Genomic DNA, 25,992 nt, shown 5'->3' on the forward strand with positions numbered 1-25,992 from the left:
CAGAGGAGAATGTGTAAAGAATAGGCCAGACTATTCGTGTGTGTGTGTGTGTGTGTGTGTGTGTGTGTGTATGAAAAGGGAAAATGAACCGTAACCAGAGAGAAGGATCCTATGTATTACTGTCTGACCAATCAAAAGACTCCATAACTCTCTAGTGGTAGTATCTCAACGGGTGGCTAGTATCCTGTCCAACCTACCACCTACTAATTATCAGTTTGTGTAATATTACTGATAGCATGAAATGTACGAAGGTGATATTAACATACGTGAAACAATTTTTCGTCTCATAGATACAAAATCGATGATAAATTTCATTGATATATCAACCTATAATTTCTCATTTAAAAATGCATTTCTTTATTTTCAAAATTCAGATACTAGTAGGCTACTAATGCACCTCCCGATTTTAAAGTCTTGGTGTATTTAATTAAACGGATTTTCCAGTTTTAGTGGTCTGACGTATTTAATTAAACGGATTTTCCGATTTTAATGTCCAGGCGTATTTAATTGAGCGGATTATTTCGAGAAGCGAAAACTACTAATATGTTGTTGCTAAAATGCCACGAATGGTGATGTTGGAAGCATGAGTAATTCGGTGATATCTAGATATAACAGTTTAATTTTGTTTTGAATTACGAGAGAGAGAGAGAGAGAGAGAGAGAGAGAGAGAGAGAGAGAGAGAGAGAGAGAGAGAGAGAGAGAGAGATTCATCCCAAAGTTGTAGACTTTTTGTCAAAAACTTTGTGATGGTATAAACTGCCAATTTGTAAAGAGTTTTTGTTAATTTTTTGGTTATTTCCCAACATAAAATTGTAGGAAACGTTCCTTTCCTGGACCCAAGCACCTAACCTTAGCTGCACACTTCGGTTGGTAAAAGAAAGATTCTTTGAAATATCTAAATTTTCCATTAAAAGGACTCTTCTATAGAGGACGTTTCCATTAAATGACGAGAGTGTATAATTATGATATGTTTATCAAGTCATCCTGTTCAATAATAACGTGTAATTGAATTACAAAATGATTTAAAGGATCATTGAAGATTTTAGTCACGCTTCACTTCCAATTTTCCAAAGCCGAAGTCAAGACGCTGGAACTCGGAGTCAGTAGTTCTACGGATCCGTTACGTTACTTGTGTATTGCTTGACCTTATGTTTGGTTATTTCTAACCAAGTGTTTGTGTCATGGCGGACGATGTGTATAATCTTAAATGGTTACAAGTCACGCGATCACGTTCAATTTGATATGGAAAGTAGGTGTATTGCTCATTCCTACTGGAAATTGATGTCAAAAGGATATATCTGTCCAATGGGGTTGTTTGTTTGTTGAATTTTCACATGTTGTACCGCGTTCACTTGGGATCGGAAGAAGTGTGCAGGTTAGTGTAGATTCACGGGTTTGAAGTATTTTATTGTGCTCTCAAGCATATTTTGGAATTTTTTTAATTTTAAATTCCTAGGCGAATATTCAAATTTCCCCAATCTTTGCGTTCTCATGGTGGTGGAGTTACTACCCGCAGCTACCATGTAAGGGTAAATATTTACAGTTAAATTTGCATAAGTTCCCAATAATTCCCAATGGCTTTTCTGGCAATTTTTCTTTTCATGTGTTTTGAACGAATCTGATGATGATTATCGGCACAAATCCATAGTTGTTGAGTGAAGCTGAAATCACACTAGGCTTTTTGGTGTGACGGTATTATTGTAGTTACGGTCGGGGAAACCTTTCCTATTTAAAACTAACCCTTCCTTACAGAAAAACGCCCATTTCCTTCGAAAATGACACTTTTTTTTTGTCGCAAAAAATAGCTAACCTATTATGAAAACAGGTCACTAACCTAACCGGTGGGCAAGCAATCTTCAGGTAGAGCGTGTACCGGTAGCACACTGTTCGAACACTTTCAGATTTGAATTTGGCTTCAATTTTTTAAGAATTACTTAATTATTGTGTTATTGGGTAGTTTGTAGCGCTACGGCCAAGCGTCCTAATTTGCTTATTATCGCTCCGACTGTTATCTTGTATAGATTAAAAACGTTTGGAAATGGTCTACGGATCTTAAATATGTGCTTAAACGCACACTTTTGTTTTTTCAATATTTAACTTAGCCGGTGATTATATAGCTGCAACTCTGTTGCCCGACAGACAACTCTACGGTAAAAACTCGCCAGCGATCGCTACACAGGTTGCGGGTGTGCCCAACAGCGCCATCTGTCATACAGATACCTAGTACTCAATGTAAACAAAGACTCAATTTTCTCTCTGTCGAGCTATCGACAAGACGTACTTACTCGCTGTTGCTAAACTGGAGTTTTTTCACAACTAATTGGTGAAGTACTTTATTCTAGTTTTGAGCTTTCGCTATGCAGGTGTTTTATCTTCATCTTAAATCTTGAACTCGTTTTGGATAGATTTAATTATGGTGACAAAGAGAGTATGGACTTTCTTTCACTTTTAAATGGCCGACCCTTCCCTTAGACGGAAGTGTGTTTAGGCTTTTAGTAATTATATCACGTTATAGTTTTTCCTCTATATATTTTATATCTCTCCGCCTTTATTAGGCCTCTTCGATTAACTTTCCATTTATTATAAATATTATTAAAATAATTTTAATGTTTTGTTTATATAGACCTTTCCTGAGAGTAGGCGGTCCTAACTTGGAAACCGAAGTTAATCAACGTTGAGCCCTTTATATCGTAATGAACTAAGGATTTAAAACTTTTTAAATGTAATATTTTATGAAAGATTTTCTTTGATAGTCTTTGTACTGTTTTCAAAGATGAACTAACGTTTAGTTTATTTATGCTACGCAGTTGTTGACGTTGAGGACGTTCAACATGCGCTCTATCGTTACGATAGAGAGAGAGTGTATCACGGTTTCACTTTGCAGTAAGAGTAAATCGATTCTGACGTTTTGTTCATTCTTTCTTAGCTTAAATGTTTTAAATTCTATTTTAAAGGAACTTTTTATTTGAAAAACCTTTCAGTTTTTTCCTTTAGTCAAATAACATGTTTTTTTTGATGAAATATAATTGGGCTCTTCTCTCAGGTGCGAAATCAAGAGAGAAAGAGAGAGAGAGAGATAGAGACGGAGGGAGAGAGAGGAGAGAAAACGTTCCGCTCAAGCGGGTAACGTTGTTCTCGAGTTACTCTCGTCCCTAGTCGCTGTACGGGGAGGAAGGATAAAACGTTTTAGTTTTTTATTCTCGTCCCCAGGCTATGTGCAGTGAGAGATTGAAAACGTAGTTATATGAACTAGTGTTTAGTCTCTTTCCCAGCCACTGATTTTTTTATCTTAAAATATGTTTTCTGTTTTTTGCTGGTATTAATGAGCTTGCATTATACGACTGATTTCGCAATTACTACCTTTTAATGAAGGGTAGAATTGCGTGTTTTAGGTAGAAATCAGTAAAAGTTTCGATTTCAGTGAAATAAGTGCAAAACAGAAAATCAAAGTGATAAAGTGATATGTGCAAAGTGTTACAGTGTTGCGTCCGAGGGTTCGTCTGTTCGTGCCTGTCGTTCACCTAGTCCGGGACCTCTTACATGCTCCCAAGCCCAGGGGAGAAGTAATGTCAAACGACTTATGGGTTCGAGAGGCCTTGACCAACGAACAGACGTTTTCCCTCTATGGTATCGGGTATATCTTACCAAGATCTCCCCTACCATAAGACGAGAGGCTTTTCGCATAAGAAACCTGTCACAAGGTTTCGAAGCCCTTAAGCGAAAGTCAGTCCTTTCAGGACAGGTCCAGCGTCCTGGTTACAACCATTAGGACAGCTCTGACCCTATGCAGTCATCGGATAACTGCTCGCCGCCTAACAAAAGCGTAACACAGACTCCGAGAGTCTTTTTTTGTAGGCAAAGTGTTGCGGTCACAGACGTTACCCTCGTCTCTTACCACAACCATTTCCGTTGATCTTAATGGGTTGTATGGCAAGACATGCAGTATATGCTTGCCTCCCTTATGGAAGACTATTCTGCCGATTAGTCCGTTGAGTCTAGCCGTTTATCTCATCGATATCCTGGATTTCAGCCAACCTAACGTTCCTTTGTGCTTACTGTTGACGTTGGCGTAGCTTAGTCACGTCAGTCAGGTTGTTTAGAACCACACTCGATGCGGTCTCGTGTGGTTTTTCAGCCGCATTTGGACGTTAGGCCACTTGCTGATGCTCCTGTTGACGTTCAAGACGTTCACTAACAATCGGAGTTGACTTGTTTTGACGCTGTGCGTCAACCTCCGCATTCTAGAGTTGTTTTGACTGCTCAGTCTAGGCAGTCAAAGCAGTCTCGAGTGGACGCTGTGCGTCCTCACGCACCTGTTGTGGTTGACAGTTCAGTTGTTGTCAGTTCACAGACCGTCAAGCAGTTACATGACGTTGCGTTCTGGTCCGCTACTAATGCACCAGTGAGTGTGGACTCTGCTTGTAAAGCATTGCCACCACGGTAGGTCTCTCCCTTGCTTGAGACTCAGCTTTTATCGGACAAGGTTCCTGTAGATGAGGAAGTTGCTGTTCCCCCTCCTACTGATATTCCCTTGAGGACTCTGTCAGATGGAGAGGAGCCTAAAGCTGCTTAGCCTCCTATGGACTTTAATTAAATCATGATGATTTTTTAAGGATCTTTGTCCGGATCTTTTGTAACTGCTGCTCCTCGTTCGCCTAAACGTCAGAGCTTACACGAGGCCTAGCTACTTCGAAGCCGTTGTTTTTAAGCTAGTGCTCTCTCGCTCTCCTAGAGAGCTTTACGTTGGCTAGGCGACTGGTTTTTCACCAGGAGGAGTTTGGGGGATACAGCCTTTGCTTTCCCTTCTTTTAAACTGGTTTATAGAGCGAGAGTCTGATATGACACGAGAGAAGTTCTCGGCTTGGGAGTTCATGCCTCTGCCCAGATAGACTTCTCAATTCTCGTAGACTCTCCCTGGTGCCTGGCCAGGAGACGCTCCAAGTTGTTTACAGGTCAACTTCACAGCTGTTTTCGAGCCTTTGAAGTTTTGCTGTACAATTATGTCACGCATAACAAGGCTTTCAGGGATGGTAAACGGTACCGCCTCAGTCGCTAACCCCGTCTGTTGCCACACCTGCTCCCGTAGACCCTAAATGGGCTTTGCTGCAAGACATGCAGTCCAAGCTTGCGTCCTTGATAGAGGACTTTAATGCGGAGAAGGTTGCTACCGAACCATCTGGCCAACAACCTTCCAACCGGTCGGTTGTGCGCCCTGTTGACGCTGAGGTAACCTACTCGCGTCTGCCAGTTGAGGTGGTTCCTCCACCGATGCGACCCAGTGTGGGTTGCCAGCCGCACGTTGACGTTAAGCGACGCTCGGAGGTGGTTGTTGACGTTCAGGACGTTCAACAACCAGCAGAGGTGACTTGTTTTGACGCAGTGCGTCAACCTCAGCTACCCGGTAGGGTGTTGACTGCACAACCCAGACGGTCTAGACAGTCTCGGGTTGACGCTGTGCTTCCTCGCGCACCCATGGTTGTTGACAGTTCACAGACTGTGCAGCAGTTCCTTGATATTGCGTCCGGCTCTGTCACGCATCCACCAGTGCGACCGGACTCAGCGAGCCAGACGTTGCCCACTCCGTTGCCGTTTCCTCATCAGTTTTCGGATGAGGAACCCTCTGATGAGGACGTTGCTGAACAACAAGACGATCAGCCCCCAGAATAGATCAAGCCCTGCTATCCATCCAGAAGATGCTGAAGAAGGAACGCTGCTCAGTCAGGCTGTGGATGAGTCTGGTAGGGACGCTGTCATCCGTGGAACAATTTGTGTCACTAGGAAGACTACACCTCCGTCCTCTTCTATACCATCTAGCTTTTCAATGGAAAAAGGACAAGACGCTAGAAGCGGTCTCGATCCCGGTTTCCGAAAAGATAAAGTCTTGTCTGACTTGATGGAAGGACATTATCAACCTAAGAGAGGGTCTTCCCCTGGCTGTTCAGACTCCCAACCACGTTCTCTTCTCGGACGCATCGGACGTGGGCTGGGGCGCGACAATAGACGGTCGGGAATGCTCAGGACTGTGGAACTCGAGTCAGAGGAGCATGCATATCAACTGCAAGGAGCTGTTGGCAGTACATCTGGCCTTGAAAAGCTTCAAGTCTCTCCTTCGAGGCAAAGTGGTGGAAGTTAACTCGGACATCACCACGGCCTTGGCGTACATCTCCAAATAAGGAGGTACCCACTCACTGACGTTGTACGAGATCACAAGGGACCTGCTCATCTGGTCAAAAGGTCAAGACATCTCCCTAGTAATGAGGTTCATCCAAGGCGACTTGAACGTCATAGCAGATTGTCTCAGTCGGAAAGGGCAAGTAATTCCAACCGAATGGACCCTCCACAAGGATGTGTGCAAGAGACTTTGGGCCACTTGGGGTAAAACCATCCATAGATCTCTTTGCAACCTCGCTGACCAAGAGGCTTCCAATCTATTGCTCTCCAGTCCCGGACCCAGCAGCAATACATATAGATGCTTTCCTCCTAGATTGGTCACATCTGGATCTCTACGCATTCCCACCGTTCAAGATTGTCAACAAGGTACTACAGAAGTTCGCCTCTCACGAAGGGACAAGGTTGACGTTAGTTGCTTCCCTCTGGCCCGCGAGAGAATGGTTCACCGAGATACTTCGATGGTTAGTAGACGTTCCCAGTAGTCTTCCTCTAAGGGTAGACCTTCTACGTCAGCCACACGTAAAGAAGGTACTCCAAAGCCTCCACGCTCTTCGTCTGACTGCCTTCAGTCTATCGAAAGACTCTCGAGAGCTAGAGGCTTTTCGAAGGAAGCAGCCAGTGCGATTGCTAGAGCAAGGAGAGCTTCTTCCCTTAGAGTCTACCAATCGAAGTGGGAAGTCTTCCGAGACTGGTGCAAGTCAGTTTCTGTATCCTCGACCAGTACCTCTGTAGCTCAAATAGCTGTTTTTCTCTTATACCTGAGAAAAGGACGATCCCTTTCAGCTCCCACTATCAAGGGCTACAGAAGCATGTTGGCATCGGTCTTCCGGCATAGAGGCTTAGATCTTTCCAAACATAAAGATCTGCAAGACCTCCTTAAGTCTTTTGAGACCACCAAGGAGCGTCGTTTGGCTACCCCTGGATGGAATTTAGACGTGGTACTAAGATTCTTCATATCAGACAGGTTGGAGCCGTTACAATCAGCCTCCCTGAAAGATCTCACTCTTAAGACTCTTTTCCTGGTATGCTTAGCCTCGGCTAAAAGAGTCCGTGAGATTCGTGCCTTCAGCAAGAACATAGGATTTTCGTCAGAAAAAGCCACTTGTTCGCTACAACTTGGTTTTCTAGCCAAAAATGAGCTGCCTTCTCGGCCTTGGCCTAAATCTTTCGATATCCCCAGCTTATCGGAGATCGTAGGCAATGAACTAGAAAGAGTCTTATGCCCTGTTAGAGCTCTTAAGTTCTATTTAAAGCATACTAAACCTTTACAAGGCCAATCTGAAGCTTTATGGTGTTCAGTTAAGAAACCATCCTTGCCTTTGTCAAAGAATGCTTGGTCAGACTTTATCAGATTGTTAATACGAGAAGCTCATTCACATCTGAGTGAGGAAGACCGAACTTTGCTTAAGGTGAAGACGCACGAAGTTAGAGCTGTAACAACTTCCGTGGCCTTTAAGCAAAATATATCTCTGCAAAGTATAATGGACGCAACCTATTGGAGAAGCAAGTCAGTGTTCGCGTCATTTTACTTGAAAGATGTCCAGTCTCTTTACAAGAACTGCTACACACTGGGACCATTCGTAGCAGCGAGTGCAGTAGTGGGTGAGTGCTCAAACACTACAATTCCCTAATTCCATACCCTTTTAATCTTTCTCTTGAAATGTTTTTATTGTTGTTTTTTGGGTTGTCCGGAAGGCTAAGAAGCCTTTCGCATCCTGGTTGATTTGGCGGGTGGTCAAAGTCATTTCTTGAGAGCGCCTAGATTAGGGGTTTTGATGAGGTCCTGTTGTATGGGTTGCAACCCTTGATACTTCAGATCCTAGGGGTCGATCAGCATCCTAAGAGGATCGCGAGGCTCCGTAAGGAAGACGTACTTAAAAGGCAGAGAAATTGTTCAAGTCGACTTCCTTACCAGGTGCCTATTTATTTTGTTTTTGTTATTTTGATAACTTCTAAAATGAAATAAAAACTCATAGCTCATAAAAGTGTAAACATATATTGCTGGTCTCTACCCACCCCCCTGGGTGTGAATCAGCTATATAATCACCGGCTAAGTTAAATATTGAAAAATGTTTTGATAATAAAATAAATTTTTGAATATACAGTACTTACCCGGTGATTATAAATTAAAGGACCCTCCCTTCCTCCCCAATAGAGACGCAGTGCGACGAGGAGAAAATTGAGTCTTTGTTTACATTGAGTACTAGGTATCTGTACGACAGATGGCGCTGTTGGGCACACCCGCAACCTGTGTAGCGATCGCTGGCGAGTTTTTACCGTAGAGTTGTCTGTCGGGCAACAGAGTTGCAGCTATATAATCACCGGGTAAGTATATTCAAAAATTTATTTTATTATCAAAATAACATTTATGCCGAAAACCCTAAATTACCTAAAAATTTGTGGCTCGAGTTCTTACTCCGGCCACGAATCTTCTCGCTCCCGTAGTAGGTAAGGGGGGGGGGCGAAGCCCCCCTGGGTAAGGATACGGCTTTTAGCATAGGTTAGGTGGGTTTTTTAAGTTAGCTTCTCTCGCCAAAATCGTTTTTAGAACGACGGCCACAGTTCAGAATATTCCAGTTTTCTCTGAACTCGGTTTTAGAACGACGGCCACAGTCCACACCACTTTATAATATTCCCATTTTCTATGAATGAAAACGGATCTGGCCGTCACCTTACAAAGGCTCCGTGTTATTTATTTGCGCCTGGTGTTTACGGTATTTAAAATATTGCATTTTTAATGCGCTAACCGATTATGCAAAATATTTTGAGCTATCAAACAATGACAACTTATGCAATAATACCTATTTACAATTTCACCTCGCGTTCACATGACTATTTACTCTTTTCTTTTGGTAATAGTTTACAACACCACGCTCTCCATTTACTCCAAAATAATGCAATCCTGCAGTTTTCATCTTCTTGCACAGTAATTAGGTGGTTATTTAAATTCTGGGAAAGCAATAATTAGCAAGATATGTTGAGGAAGGGGGAAGGGGTTATAAAAAGAAAATAACTCTGTTTCCTCACTAAACGACTCTGAACTGACATGTCAACAAAGTCAACCAAACAGAATTTGTGATGCCAGCGTACATAAACAGAAGTCCGTGATGCGAGCGTACATTTGATATACGGTATATTCAAAATATGCTTACTTAAAAATGGATCAATTACTCAAAAGTGTCCATAAAATATGCAATTTACAAATAGTGACACTTTTGAGCAATCACTCAATTTTTGGTTAAGTATATTTTGAATATACAGTACAGTGAACCCTCGCTACTTCGCGGTTCGACCATCGCGGATTCACCACTTCGCGGGGTTTTCCCATAACCCATATATATATACATATCGCGGATTTTCCGGAAAATTCGAAAATACCGCGAAATCTGAAGACAACCAAATACGATATTTTGTTACCTGTAATTCCATTAAATTAGTAATATCTGCTCTTACTGATTGTTCATTGCATTACATATGATATATAATTCAGCACAGAAAGAAATAAAACACGAAAAGAGAATGTGATCATACGATAATTCAGTACGTAGTAAAATTAAATCGAACATGAAACGCAAATCAGATGCAGTCATACCATATTAGAATGGTGTGTACTGTAATGGATGTGCTTCTTTTCCGTGAATCTTTTGTATGTATACGTACGTAGTACAGTACTGCATCCAATAGTATTCTTTGTTGCAAAAATCACATTTCGAATAAGCGTACGAGAGAGAGAGAGAGAGAGAGAGAGAGAGAGAGAGAGAGAGAGAGAGAGGCGTAAAATAGCGTACGTATATTATTATTATTGTTATTATTATTATTATTGTTGTTGTTGTTAATAAAATTATTATTGTTATTATTATTAATCATTATTATTATTATTAATGTACTGTACAGTATTATTATCATTATTTATTATTATTACGGTATTGTACTTAATCTACGTACGTTCAGTGTGCGCGGGACATCTTCTATGAGTAACCAACGCACCATAGTACTGTATAAGACGGGTTGTGATTGGTTCAAGCGCTGATAGATGACGAATCAAAACTCAAGTTTTGTTATCTAGCCTGTGATTGGTGTTTTGCCCGCATCTTCTACCCGCAGCATCAAAGTTCTCGCGGGGCTGCATCGTTCACTTTCTCTTTCCGCGTATTGCTGAGTAGACGTTCTTAAGTTTGTGAAGTTTAATCTGTGCTGTGTGCGACTGTTTTAAGTTGAACTTTTTGTTGAACTTTCTGTTACAATGCCTCCCAAGCGTTCTGCTTCTAGTAAGGCTGGTAGTGAGCCTAAACGCCACCGAAGGATGATGACGATAGCTGAGAAGGTTACGCTTCTCGACATGTTAAAAGATGGTAGAAGTTACGCGGCCGCCGGCCGCCATTTTGGCATCAACGAATCCACCGTTCGCTACATCAAGAAGGACGAGGCGAACATTAGAAAGACTGCTGCAATCACCTTTAGCAGATCAGCGAAGCGAGTCGTTACAACGCGTAATAAAACGATCGTACGCATGGAAGGTGCTTTAGCTGTGTGGATTGCCGACTGTCGGAAGAAGAACATAGCGTTGGATACGAACACCATCCGAACAAAGGCTTTGAGCTTGTATGAGAATTTTGCGGCAAAGGAACCTCATGACGACGATGGCGACCATGCTGAAGAAGATGATGATGTAGATGATCCTCAACCAGGGACCTCCACTGATTCCCAGCGTCAGAAACAACGTTTTTCCGCCAGCAAAGGATGGTTCGCGAAGTTTCAGAAACGCTTCGCCCTGAAAAGCGTTTCCCTGCATGGGGAGTCTGCTTCCGCTGACACTGCCGCTGCTGAAACTTACGTGAACCAGACTTTCAAGAACATTATCGCTGAAGGTGGATACAAGCCGGAACAAGTGTTTAATATGGATGAAACCGGCTTGTTTTGGAAGAGAATGCCGTCGCGAACTTTCCTGTTCAAAGAGGAAGCCAAAGCCTCTGGCTTTAAGGCATTCAAGGATCGCGTTACCCTCGTGATGTGTGGCAATGCTGCTGGATTTTTGTTAAAGCCGGGGCTTATTTATAAGTCGAAAAATCCTCGCGCTTTGAAAAATAAAAATAAGAATCTCCTTCCCGTGTACTGGATGCATAATCAAAAAGCATGGATTACGAAGATGCTGACCTCCAACTGGTTCCACCAGTGTTTCATCCCGCAAGTCCATGAATATCTCTTAGAGAAGGGCTTGCCATTCAAGATCCTTCTCCTTATGGATAACGCTGGTGGACACGCAACTGACCTGTCGCGTGAGGGCGTTCAGGTTGAGTTCCTGCCACCCAACACCACGTCATTAATTCAACCAATGGACCAGGGGGTTATCAGGGCGTTCAAGGCCCTCTACCCGAAGAATACCTTGGCGGACCTCGTTGCGTGTGTGGATGCTGCCCAAGATGACGAGGATGAAGACTTCAACTTGAAGGCGTACTGGCGGCAGTACACCATAGCCACGTGCCTGCAGAATATTCAAAAGGCACTTCAAGAGATGAAACCTGCAACCGTAAATGCGAGCTGGAAGAAGCTGTGGCCCGATATTGTTTACGACGACAAGGGATTTACTCCGTCGGAAATCCAACACTCTGCAATACGGAAATCTGTGCAGTTGGCTGCCATAATTGGGGGTGACGGGTTTGGCGACATGACGACTGAAGACGTCGACGAGTTGTTGGACTGCCATTCCCAGCCCCTAACTGACGCAGACCTCGAAGACCTGACGAAATCGGCAAGTGAGGAAGAGAGTGAGGGTGCCCAGGAAGAGACCCAAGAAGATGTCGAAGAAACGGGTTTAACATTAGAACGGCTTGCCAAGTTCTGCAACCATATGAAGGAGGCGAAAGAAATGTTACAAGAGTGGGACGAGGATATGGTTCGCGCGATGCAATTCTCAAATAAGGTCGATGACATCATGACTCCCTACAGGATGCTCTTGGATCGAAAAAAGAAGCAGCGGCAACAACTTCCGATCACAATGTTCTTCCAGCCTCGCAAAAAAGAGCCAGTTCCTCCTGCTAGTACGCCTTCGGAAGAAATTGAAGAAGTTGAAGAGGTGTCCCAGGAAAAGGCACCTCCGTCTGAAGAGACGTAAAATACTATCATTGACTGCACAGTAGAACACATCATCAGCTTCATCATCATCATTTCTACTGTGCAGCAAATTCATCGCCATCGTCATTCAAGTTTTTCTTGAACTTCTTTCGTGGTGAGTACAGTAACAATCTTTATTTTTTACTTTAACCTGTTTTATAGTTTAGTAATGTACGTACTGTATGCATTAAGTTAAAGGGAAGGTTTTAAAAGTCTACATGTTGTAACCTATCATATTTTTTTTGTTTAAAATTTACATTCGTACGTAAAACAATCTCTCTCTCTCTCTCTCTCTCTCTCTCTCTCTCTCTCTCTCTCTCTCTCTCTCTCTCTCTCATTCTCTCTCTCTCTCTCTCAAATTGTTTTCCTGCTTTGCTACGTACAAGTACTGTATAATTTATATTTGTAAGGTAACATATTTTGTAAATGCTTTTACTGTAAATACTGTTTGTACTGTATCATTATTTATCACTATCATCATGCGCGTTAAATGCCTTGTTTGTTCTGAGCGTGGTTGTTTACTGAGCGTACACGCCGTCGTTTCAGGCGGCGTCATAAAGAAAAAGATTTAATTTGGAAGTCCTAAGAAAAATACGTAAACTAAAACATTGGTAATAAAAAAATCAACATACAGTACTGTATAATCAATATAATCGATGCAAAAACTAACCTATACATATATGTGTACACTAAATGAGTTTGTTTCTTCATTATGATCAGAGATGAACGTAAACAAAACATTGGTTGCCATTTTTTATCGTGCTTTTTAGGTGTTTAGGAAACACATGATATAAAATCGCCTTTAATATTTGTGCCTGTTTTAGTTTAGGGTGCTGTAGTACATGCATTAAGTGTTCTGTACATTAAAGGGTGGTTTGTTAACAGTACTACGTATAAGGGAAGGTTTTAAAAGTCCGAATATACATGTTAAATAAATAGGTAAATATGCTGTCACTACTTCGCGGATTTTCACCTATCGCGCCCGCGTCTGGAACCTATCTACCGCGATAAACGAGGGTTCACTGTATATCAAATGAACGCTGGCATCACGAACTTCTGTTTATGTACGCTGGCATCACGAATCTTGTTTCGTTGACTTTGTTGACATGTCAGTTCCAAGTCATTTGGTGAGGAAACTGAGCTATTTTCTTTTTATAACCCCTTCCCCCTTCCTCAACATATCTTGCTAATTATTGCTTTCCCAGAATTTAAATAACCACCTAATTACTGTGCAAGAAGATGAAAACTGCAGGATTGCATTATTTTGGAGTAAATGGAGAGCGTGGTGTTGTAAACTATTACCTTTCTTTTACATAGTCTTGTTCTTTTCAGTTGACTTTCTTCCATGAAAATCTTCTCGGAAATGTCCTGTTGTCGTATAAAAGAATAATTTACCTAATATCATCCCATAATAATGAAACTCAACCCAGTAGGCGAGTAGTGCCGTCGGTGTACCTCTTGTAGTTCACTAGATATTACTTAATGGTCTTTTGAAGCATGTCTACGCCCCATTCGTGCTTCCGTTCTTCCGTCATGCTATCCAACCTCTTCTAATTTTTACCTTGTAGTGTTATTAGCTTTATCATACCTTAGGTATGATTGTGTGCTGAATGGCCTTACAGGCGCAAACACTGAGCTCTATACCTCAAATCCATAAATCCAATACAATCCTATCCAGTCCAACATCAGTACAATAATCCCAATTACTGTGACGACTGATGTTGAAGATACATTAGAGTTGTAGGGAAATTAAAGGGAAATGTACTAACATAGGGTATCCCACCTAACCTGTCCTAAATCACCTTGGGGTTACATGTCAGGGGAGGGGTGAAATGTACCTATTTTTAACCCTGTCTTGTGCTTTTAGGTTCCAAGATTGGGAAGATTAAGTAAATAATTTTTTATCTGACTAAGGAAAGTCTCTGGGAAAAGTTACATAGAAGAGAATTGGTTGGATAGAATAAGATTTTGTTAATAGAAATATCTAAACCTTCATATTAACGTGGGGTAAAATTGTCGGTATTATTATACAACTACACTTGAAAAACTTTACTAACAAAAAAGTTGGGTCATAATTAGAAAAACTAACGTTTTCTTATAAAAGGACCTTTATTTTCGTCGCAATTAAATAGTTGATAAGATATACCCTAATATATCCTACGGTAATGGGGCCCCACACAGTGGGAACCAGGCGTTTTGGTTGGGGAAAATTTACTGGCAAATCGATAGATTATGGTAAAACTAACCTTTTCTTCAGTATACATTATGCTCGGACATATAATAAATCCACAAAAAAATTGCACAAAATATGGGGATTCTGTTCCGCTGAAATATTTTTCACATTTTTGTGTTCATTTTCGAAGTAGGAGGTTTCTGCTGCCTTTTTGTACTTTTGTCCATAGCTTCTTGTACGATTACGACTTTATACTTCCAGCGCACAAGCCATCCTACTGTTGCTCGATTACGAGTTTATACTTTCTGCGCACCTACTTCTTAACAACCACCATATGGCAAAGTTTACCATATTTGGGCATGTATGTATGCTGGAGTGTGACGTAGGCAGTTTTGTGACACCTTGGTTTCTTAGCACAACTGTTTTGTTCCTTTGTAGCTGTGTTACGTGTCGGGTGTGTGTTATGGAGCTGGTCTTATGGCTATTTCGATGCTCTAGCTAAGTTTTACCGTGATTATCATAGTAAAACTGGTCTAGTGAATAATTTTTTAAAGGTTCTTTGTGTTATCCTTCAAAGGTTAGTGTCCCAAGTGCAATTCTGACTTGGCTTTTAAGGAAGACCAGCACATTTTTTACTGCAACACTTCTGTAAAGGTTGCCAAGACGTAGGTGTCAATCATAAAGTAAGGAATTATCTGTAATTGACTTTATCATAATGTAAGGACTTATTTGTGATTTAGTTTAAGTTTGTGACCTGGGAAGGGGGTTCCAAGACCCCGGCTAGGTCTGTAACCTAGGAAGGCGGCGTCCATGGGCCCAGCTAGGTTTGTGATCTTGGAATTTAGTAGGTTAGGTTAGTTGAGTTTATTAGGCTCTGTGGCTTTTTACAAATATCGAAAGTGTTAAATAATCTCGTTTTGTCCTGTTTTCGCACTCCTAAAGTCCCAGTGTCTGTCGGGAAGGGGGGTCCATAACGGTAGAATGGCTTATTTGCAGTGGAAATAAAGGCCAAATTTGTTGAAACCAAACTGTTTACTGTAGGAAAAGCTGTTTTTTATATTAGAAATGTTGTCCTGTGTTGTTCTTTAATTTTGCCAAATTGTTATTATCTCCAAAACTGCACATTTCACATTCTCTAATTGTGTTGTGCAATTATCTCCTAAGTTCATTGTAGGCATGTCTATCTAGTCATCAAATGTGTGTTGTCAACTAACCCCTGTATTGTACATCATATGAATACCGAAAATGTAGATAGTGCTCCTTTACGTTATTACTCATAGAGGCACATCGTCTTAATTATAGAACAGTGCAATATTAGTTTGGATATTAGATATTGCCTAATTGAATAGATGTTTGCAAATACACTACTTTATTTTGAATCTCATATACAGTACAGTACTACTGGAGGAAACCTCTATTATTGAAGTTGAAGATTTTGATTAAAAAAAATTCTAGTTTTGTTCCTTTTGTCATCTTATTGAGTGTTTAATGTAGAGATACTGATGTAGCCTATACTATTCAATTATTTTACAATCATTTAGTTATTTTTACTTGAGTGATGCAGGATGGTCATATTACATTTAGAGGCTACCTAACTGCTGCTCAGTCAATTTCTACCCTGTTAACCCTATTCAGGCTGCTGTAACTAGTGAGTTTTGTGTGTTACCTTTTTATTTTCAATTTTAGATACAATTTGGATGAGCTATACCCAATATTCCTGTGCCTTTAAAGTATTTTTTTTTCTTTTACTTTGACAGACTGTACAGTATTTGTTTTCATTGCCAACAGAATCTCTCGCTGACAAGTGCTTGTTTTTCTGGCTGCTAGGTAGAGCGCAATCATACTTTGGTTCACTCGTCAAGTTCTTGCATGTTCCCTGACAAGTGTTTGCGTCCCTGTCCATGATGTTACGGCTTGTGGATGAACAGGCCCTATTTTGGGGTTGGTAGAATCTTATGCGTTGGCACACACTCGGCCACCACATACTGGCGAGGTGGGCAGGTGAGCTGCTCCTGCTAATGAAGGTCTGCTTTTTTTCTAGCTGTGAAGTAGTACGCAAGCGTACTTTGGTTCGCTCGCCAAGAGAGGTAACTGCTCATCATTAGCGTGTTGACGAACTCGTCTGTTGGGGTTCCTAAGCAAATTGTTGAGAGAACTCGTTAAGGCTATAAAACAAGCGGTTAAGGAACTGGTTCCAGCTCCACTATCACAGGCCTCGGTTAGACAAATTCCTATCCCTCTCGTGATGTTGAATTTCCCTGGGAGTTCTAATCCACCTGTGGATCCTGTTACTAAAAGTACTGCGTCGAGTCATGTTCCTTCGCCAGCTGTGTCTAGACTCTAAGGTGTCTCATCCTGGTCAAGATCCCATTTGGGAAAAACTGGGTTTTATCCCAATTAAGCTGACCAACGGAGGAAAGAATGCAGACAAGACACTCTTCCCCTGGGGATACCCTTCATCCAAGGACTGGCTGGGGTTCGTGATCTCCAAGGAGATTTCATTCACAGACAATTACCAGCCGTGCCCTGTAGAGTTTGTGGTAACCGAACCAGCCGCTCCCCTCCCAGAGCCTCCGTCGGTACCCTCCGCAGGCCTCACAGCCCATAGAAGTCCCTCAGAAGGAGTTACTATCTCTCCTTGCCTCTTTCTTAGCCAAGCCCTTAGAGCAGAGGACTTGAAGACCCTTCCTAAGAACTGGACCTCAAAACCGCCGTGGCTTCAGGTCAGCAGAAGGGTATTCTTGGTTCGGTTCCACCCTTGGTGTTATCGGCGGCTCAGAACCTCCCCTCTAGGCCTCAGACCCCTACAAGGACCTCGTTGATAACCTGACCCAGCTCAGGCTCCTATGGGTGTGAGTTCGTCTTGATGAGTCGCAAGATGACACTTCGTTGCACTCTGATGAAGTTCTGCCAATGGCTGCTAGTCCCAAGGCTACATCAGAATGAGAGTTGGATCATTCCTTCATGCAAGTCTTAGCCTGCATAAGGGTGATCAACAATCTGTGCAATCATTCCTATCCTCCCGTAGGGGAAAGATAAGGTCCCAGACTTTTTCTGCCAGGCTCCTAGAAGAGGCAAGATTGGGATTGAGTTTTCCTGGTCTATGATGGTGGAAGGAGCCAAGAAGGCTTTCTCCTAAGTCTGGGATTTTGAGTCTGAGAGCACAATATTCCTTGAACCTACTTTCCCCTCCGTTCGTACGATAGAGGAAGTATCAAGCGATCCTGGACGATGATCCCTCTCCTTTACCCGCAGATCCAGTAATTTTATCTCTCACCTTCAATGTCACCCTCGACAATTGGCAGTACAACTGGTGACTTTCTCAGCAGCTGAGGCCGCTAACATGCAGCGGGATGCAAAGGCTTCTTTGCTTGCCACTTCGTGGATTGACTACTGGTCTTGCTCAGTAGGCTACCTGATTGCTAATGAGGATTTGACCAATTAGGAGAAGCGGAAAGCAGTAACACTTTGTTGCTTTTAGGAGCGAGGCCCTTTGAGTTCCTCACCCATAATCTGATCAACCATTGGACGAAATGGATTTTGAGAAGGCGTAACTCTGCCATCTCAAGATTCCAGAAGCAGGTGCGAAAGAGAGAGGTAACCAGGTTACACAACTTTCCATTGGAGGGTGTTTCCTTGTTTAGCTCGGAAGACATTGACGCAGTGGCAGAGTGCTGGTAGAAGGAGAGTTACGACTACCGTCTTCATAGGTTAGTAACATCTCACCGTTACTCTTCGGCACCGAAGTTGTCCCCTGTCGATTGGCGGACATAGAAAAGGGTCAATGACTTCAAATCAGTCCACTGCTAATAAGCAAGCCAAAACCAGTCCTTTCATGGCAAGGATGCTAGGGCAGAGAGATAAGAGGTGAAAGACGTGATTACTCACACTAGGTGGCATTCCTCCTGCCTGCCCTCTTGTAGAAGGATGCTTAAACCACAGGTGGCAGAGATGGTAGTTCCACAGGGCCGTTTTTTGGATGGTCACCATCCTTTGTACGGGGTACCACGTTGCGTTCACTCTCTCTTTACCTCCATAGAGTCATCATCCAGTGATGTCGTGTTCCTTTGTGAAGGGATCAGCGAAGGACCTCGCCCTTCAGGCGGAAGTCAAACCATGTTGGAGAAGGATGCTCCCAAAGAGGTCCTAGACGTATCCTCAGGCTTCTACAGTTGACTCTTTCCTGTAGAAAAGTTATCTGGAAGCTGGAGATCAGTTATCGAATTCTGCCCTGAATGGGTTCAAACTATAAACCCCGTTCGAGATGAAGATGGCAGATACGGTAAGACAGGTTGTCAGACCGAGACTTCATGATAACACTGTACAGTATCTCAAAGATGTGTACTTCCAAATCCTCATCCGTCCAATGTTGAGGAAAGTACCCAAGATTCATCCTTCATGAGTAAATATACCAGTTCAAGGTGCTGTGCTTTGGCCTGTCCACAGTAACCCAATTGTTCATGAGAATGTTCACTCTGGTTTCAACTTGGGCTCACACCAACGGTATTCGTCTGTTGCATTACCTTGAAGATTGACTGATTCTAGCAGACTTAGTAAAGACCATTCTACACCAAGCCTCGCGTTTTGTCACGATCTGGTGATAGTCATAAATCACGATTAGTCCTCTGATCTGATAGCTCTGCTGTGGCAGCAAACAGAGTGGCACCCAGACCTTCTACTTCTGCTCACAGAGGTACCGAGAGAGCTTTCTCTCCATTATTACTTGCTCAAAGAACCTCATGCAGAGATATACCACAAGGCAGTTGCTTGTCTATGACTTCATGCCTGGAAGACATCCAGCATCTCATCTCAGAGATACTTTTTGCAAGTAGTGGCAAAAATGTTGTTTGGATACCTAAGTAGTCTATTGCCGTCTATCAGGCGAAGTGGGCTATCTAATGTGGTTAGTGTTGTGGAAAGAATTTCGCTCCTTTCAATGTTGCTATCCCCGTAATAGAGTTATTATTGTACCTCAGGGAGGAAAAATTTGCTCGGTCTCGGCGGTGAAAGGCAATCACTCAACCTTGAGTCAACTTTAGACTGAACAAAGTTTACATTTCCACACTGATGTAATTTTCTCTTTCTCATATGGAGTTTTTAGCTTACCTGCCCCCAGTTGGAAGTTAGACCACTTCCTTGGAATGTAATTAGTGTACTACAATCCCTAAACTGCTACGTCAGTCCCAGATTGAGACTTGACCCTCAAGACACTTTTCTTTCTTTCCCTGGCCTCTGCCAAAAAGGCATTGAGTTTCATGATGTTTCTTACAATATAGCCCCTTAAAGGGAATGGGAGCAAGTAATGCTCAACTTCCTTCCTGAGCTTCTCGCTTCAGAATCCAGCTGTAGCAGACCCTACAGTAGGTTCAGTACCTTGATCCTGATCAATTGTTACTGTGTCCTGTAAAAACGTTGAAACACTATCTCAGACGAACTTCTGGAGCTCGCCTGCACGTCAAATGATTATTTGTAAGCATTGGCAGGGTCAAAAGGAGTCACTGAACACAATCTCAGCTTGGATTTGCCAGATCATAGAACGGGTATTTAATCCCGACTCTTCCCAGAGAGATTGCAGATCCAGAGTTCACCATGTTAGGTGTATTAGTACATCCTTAGCACTTAGAAGAAACTAATCTTTGGCACAGGTCCTACAAACGGACGTTTGGAAGTATCAGAACACCTTCATGGCACACTACTTGAAAGATGTAACTCACAGAAGCCTGGATACATTCTCCAGCACAAGTGGTGTATAATACCTCTGCTCCCTTACAGGTGAAGTAGCAGTTGGTTGAAAGTAGACGTTACCCGGTGATAGTGTAGGATGAGTAGAGAGATTCACAGTTATTCTTCCTTTATCTTTCCTTTTCTTGGGGAAAAGCATCTGGAGGACTCTGCAAGCTGGCCTACCTCCGTCTGGAGGTAATAACCATTTCCGTTGTGTAGCCTGAAATGTTATATATTTATGTCCCCTTCTTCCCTTTTATGGGGAGTCGGGCAATGTCTAGGCTAAGTAAGAGGAGTGTTACCTACTCCAATATCCTTACCTGGTCAAGTCACGTGTTTAAGTTTCCACATATTTACCAATATTGCTCAGGCCATTAACTTATGAGGTTTTTACCGATGGTTCACAAGGTGTCAAGGGTACTCTTCTCGTGCTTACATGAGGTCGGAGTCGTACGCTAGGTCAAGTTCCCAGGTAGTTGGATTTTTTTACTTCCACCCACCTGATAGTGAGTCTCCATAGCAAAGCACGAAGGGTTTGCATTTGTATAGGGCCAAATGACAAATTTGGGAGTAATTTGTATTTTTTTCTAACCACACAAACCTGAGCTCTTTACTCATACTTGGCCTGCAATCTCCTGTCCTCCTAGGAAGTCCTTCCTGCACTCAAAACAATAGACTAGCCAAGTGTACGAGTGGGGTGGTTAGTGTACCCCTTGCTAACTAGCGGCGGGTTGTTTACTTCATGTAAAGGTTATGGCTAGTTTCCAGCTATGCCGGAACAATATATCCATAGTAAAAATTTCAGGTTTGTATTGTTAGGAAAAATACCAATTGCTTCCAAATTTATGTTTTTCCCTTGACTTACAATAACCACCACAGTTCTGGCACTTAACACAATCTAAGACTACTGTGCACAGCCATATACCAGTAGCTTCTTTTGTGTTTAAAAAACTTGGAAATAACCATGCAAGTTTTTGAGGGCCTAGGGAATAAGGGCATAGTGGACTACTCATAACAATGGCTTTAGCTTGAAATTACCTGTGTTGTTACTTTCTAACATCTCACGTAAGTTGTTGAAAAACGGAATGGTCTTTTTTTTAATTGGCATTTGATTTATAGGAATTGATTCGTTTATCTGCGTCCCTATTCAGATTAATTATGCGTTTTTCATTTCCTCGTAAATTATGCTTCTCTTCACATTGATGGTACATGTCATATTTTAGAAGATGAAACATTTTTAGAAACGCATAGTATTGAAAAATGCGGTCTTTGTCAGGTACTGTGCACCATTGTCTGAGCCAGGCCTAAGATGCTTGCAGTGTTACTAACCTTTTCCCCTATTTCATATCTTTATATCTTGCAGTGTTATAAAATGATGCTGTTATTCACTAACTTTACTTATCTGAGGGTCATGGCTGAAATATACAAAGATTGCAAAGGCACAAAAGGATATCTTCAACGTGTACGTATAACATAAGAGAACACCTGTTAACAAGTCTTAAAAGGGTGTATACTTCTTCCTGCCAAAACAAGCGGGAGGTTGTTAGAGACTCGTCTCTGCATTTTAAGAAAACATAGGTCCTTCTTCTTTCTTTCTTTTTTGAGGCAATGGATTAGCTATTTTAGCTTTTTTTATTTTGTCTTATGAACACGTGATCTAAAGCATTTTTATTGATTTAACGAAGTGCCAATAACAGCACTTTGTAAAATAATTTAAAACTATTTTAATCACTTGTTTACAAACTCGGCAACTTTGTTTTACAAGCAGTTTCTCTTTTGCCAAACATAGCGGTGCATACTACAACGTACAGCTGTAAGACAGCATCTTAGCTTCTATTGAAGTGTACCGGAATTATTAACGCCAACTGTACAAATGTCAGACGTCTCCTTAGCTTCCGGGGAAATATTTGAGAATTATCGAAGCCACCTGTACACACACACATGACGTATAGATGTTATATCTATATATATATATATATATATATATATATATATATATATATATATATATATATATATATATATATATATATATATATATATATATATATATATAGGCCTATATATATATATATATATATATATATATATATTATATATATATATATATATATATATATATATATATATATATATATATATGTATATTATATATATATTATATACACACACACACATATATATATATATATATATATATATATATATATATATATATATATATATATATATATATATATACTGTATAATTCATGTTTTATCAAGGCCGTGTCTTCAATATATATTAGTTCCTTTTTTTTTTCAACCATTACTTGGTTCTAGATAAATTTTGTGGTAAAAATTAGCTGTTATCAATCAGGCTTAGCTCCACATACAAATACTAGGATATTACTCTTCAATATACTTAAGAAAATCAAATAATTTAAAGCACTTGTCAAGTAAAGTATTTTCAAGTGCCGGAATTTCACCTATGCTTACTTTAATTACTTCAATAATAAATAAACTTAGCCTAATGGCTACTAGTCCTGTCTGTCACCTATCACTTCAGTATGTTAATTAGTCTTTATTTGACATCAATACTCCCAGTGACATTGCGTTATTCTATGAAGTATTTTGTGATATGGAAGCAGTTCATATTACCAGAGGATACTATTGTAGTGCATTAACATTTTAAGGTCGTCCTCAAGAAAGTGTAATGTTGGCTTATGTCTCTTTGGAATGTCTGAGAACTGAAATTATTTTTAGTATCTCTTAAGATTATTGTATTATTACCATGTTTCTACTCTCGGTAATTGTTAATATACTTAAATGAAATTATGAATAACTGTTTGATATGTATTTTTGCTTTGGTGCATTAAGTACCTGGAGTTTCATTTTTGGCAAATTCTCAGTTCTGGCACAGCAACTTTCAGCACACGTGCATGTAATTATGTAGCGCCCTGCCACCTGTGCTTGGATACTACCGAATTATTATTCGTGAGATAACGTGTTTTATTAAGCTCAAGCATAGCCGGGAAATTAGTGAGAACGCTCTATTTACCTAGTATATATCGTAGGTATTTTAACATGACGCTTATGTGTATACATACTGATATATTTTTTAAGGAAGAGATTCCAACTACCAAAAGGTTTAAAAGAGAATAACTGCATTCAAAAAAGTAGTTTTTCCATTTATGATTTTACCTGTGTATTCCGTTATTTTGCAGTTTGTATTCTTATATTCGACTTTGATTTGCTTTTCTGGGATTTCGTTCGATATCATATGCTGAAAATGCGGGAATTTGTAGCGAGGGAGTTGTGCAAACAAAGGGTCCAACGAGAAGTAAACAAAAGAATTTTACTACTTTATCTACAGAGAAACTTGTGTTGGGAGATGGCTGGGTTGGAAGGTGTAGTGATTTGAGTACACTGAAAGTATACTTTTTTTGCAGTTTTATACAACTGAAAATATACATTTTGTGCAGTTTTATACAACTGAAAATATACTTTTTGTGCAGTTTTATACAACTGAAAATATACTTTTTGTGCTGTTTTATACAACTGAAAATATACTTTTTGTGCTGTTTTATAAAACTGAAAATATACATTTTGTGCTGTTTTATAAAACTGAAAATATACATTTTGTGCAGTTTTATACAACTGAAAATATACATTTTGTGCTGTTTTATAAAACTGAAAATATACATTTTGTGCTGTTTTATACAACTGAAAATATACATTTTGTGCTGTTTTATACAACTGAAAATATACTTTTTGTGCAGTTTTATACAACTGAAAATATACTTTTTGTGCAGTTTTATACAACTGAAAATATACTTTTTGTGCAGTTTTATACAACTGAAAATATACTTTTTGTGCAGTCTTATACAACTTAAAATATACTTTTTGTGCAGTTTTATACAACTGAAAATATACTTTTTGTGCAGTCTTATACAACTGAAAATATACTTTTTGTGCAGTTTTATACAACTGAAAATATACATTTTGTGCTGTTTTATACAACTGAAAATATACATTTTGTGCAGTTTTATACAACTGAAAATATACTTTTTGTGCAGTTTTATACAACTGAAAATATACATTTTGTGCAGTTTTATACAACTGAAAATATACTTTTTGTGCAGTTTTATACAACTGAAAATATACTTTTTGTGCAGTTTTATACAACTGAAAATATACTTTTTGTGCAGTTTTATACAACTGAAAATATACTTTTTGTGCAGTTTTATACAACTGAAAATATACTTTTTGTGCAGTTTTATACAACTGAAAATATACATTTTGTGCAGTTTTATACAACTGAAAATATACTTTTTGTGCTGTTTTATACAACTGAAAATATACATTTTGTGCTGTTTTATACAACTGAAAATATACTTTTTGTGCTGTTTTATAAAACTGAAAATATACATTTTGTGCTGTTTTATACAACTGAAAATATACATTTTGTGCAGTTTTATACAACTGAAAATATACATTTTGTGCTGTTTTATAAAACTGAAAATATACATTTTGTGCTGTTTTATAAAACTGAAAATATACATTTTGTGCTGTTTTATAAAACTGAAAATATACATTTTGTGCTGTTTTATAAAACTGAAAATATACTTTTTGTGCTGTTTTACATCTGAAAATATACTGTTTGTGCAGTTTTATGCAACTCAAAATATACATTTTATGCAGTTTTACAACTGAAAATATACTTTTCATGCCCTTATACAACTGAAAATATACTTATTATGCAGTTTTACAACTGAAAATACACTTTATGTGCAGTTTTACAACTGAAAATATACTTTTTATGCAGTTTTACAACTGAAAATACACTTTTTGTCCAGTTTTACAAGAAGTATAATAATGTAGCGAAATGCCAGCGAGGGAAACTGAGAGATGATTACATGATCAAACAATTTCAGAATTAGAGCTACAATGGCATAAAACTGCGTTGTGTTGGTAGAAGTTTGTAATACGATAAGACATAAAGGCGTATTACTGAAACATAACAATTGCTAAACAAGTGACTGCTAATGGTTTTTGGTCAATAAGTTAATTGAACTGTTAGCAGTAATGTGATGGCTGACATCGTCCGGCCGGCCATCTCCCCTTCAGTAAGTCGTAATTCCCACTCATTAGTACCTGAAAGTGGTCTCTTAAGTGCTCGTAATTTTTTCCCTGACCAACGTAATGTGGATGTTTACCTCCGGTGCCAAAATGTTTGTTTGGGAGTTGTTTTCGTTCATTTGTTCCTGTAATGAACGACGAAGCTGAAATGTTCCATTTATCAGTTAGTTTGTTTTCGACCCGAGTATTGTTCGATATTTTCCTAGAATTATCTCGTTTTATATGACGAAAAAAATGAATTACAGTAATAACTTATGCAGTCTGGGATTCTTGACTAGTTGAATAGGTGGTTTCAGCAGTGTTGTTGAGTTTTATAACTGTTGGACTGGTTTTTATCGGTGTAAATTGACTTTAAAATGTTACTGTTTTTAATTACATGTTAATTAGATAGATTTAGGAGTTTTGCTGGACTTTGTTTTTGTCTCGAAAAAACGTAGAGTTATCTGTTGCAACAAGACTCCTCTCCATAAGTAATTAACGGCCATCAATCCTAGGCAACATCTTTAAAGATCTAATGAAAGGAGGTTTTACCACTACGGAAAGAAAAATATTTCCTTCAGTTCATAACCTCACGCCTACAACCACCAATACCACCACCACGACTTGGCACCCAGCAAAAATCTGTCACATGTCATAGAACGTTAACAAATCGTTGTTGTAATCCTAAACATATGCAAGTATATTTACAGTAA

The 25,992-nt window shown here is 40.0% G+C and overlaps 1 protein-coding gene across 8 annotated transcripts in view; it reads left to right on the top strand.

Moving 5' to 3' along the window:
* The first annotated feature begins 1,130 nt into the window (after window positions 1–1,130).
* LOC137624514 (neuronal acetylcholine receptor subunit alpha-7-like) overlaps window positions 1,131–25,992 on the top strand; it is a 290,907-nt gene continuing 266,045 nt past the window's right edge. For 7 of the 8 annotated variants that reach the window (XM_068355352.1, XM_068355354.1, XM_068355353.1 and 4 more), the window contains exon 1: window positions 1,131–1,249. In XM_068355352.1, coding sequence (XP_068211453.1) covers window positions 1,192–1,249 — 58 coding nt within the window. In that variant the 5' untranslated portion in view covers window positions 1,131–1,191. Of the gene's footprint in view, window positions 1,376–25,992 lie in introns of all 8 variants that reach the window. The other variant, XM_068355357.1, reaches the window with a different exon arrangement.

Source organism: Palaemon carinicauda, chromosome 31 (assembly GCF_036898095.1).
Source record: "Palaemon carinicauda isolate YSFRI2023 chromosome 31, ASM3689809v2, whole genome shotgun sequence".
In the NCBI taxonomy this organism is placed as follows: domain Eukaryota; kingdom Metazoa; phylum Arthropoda; class Malacostraca; order Decapoda; family Palaemonidae; genus Palaemon; species Palaemon carinicauda.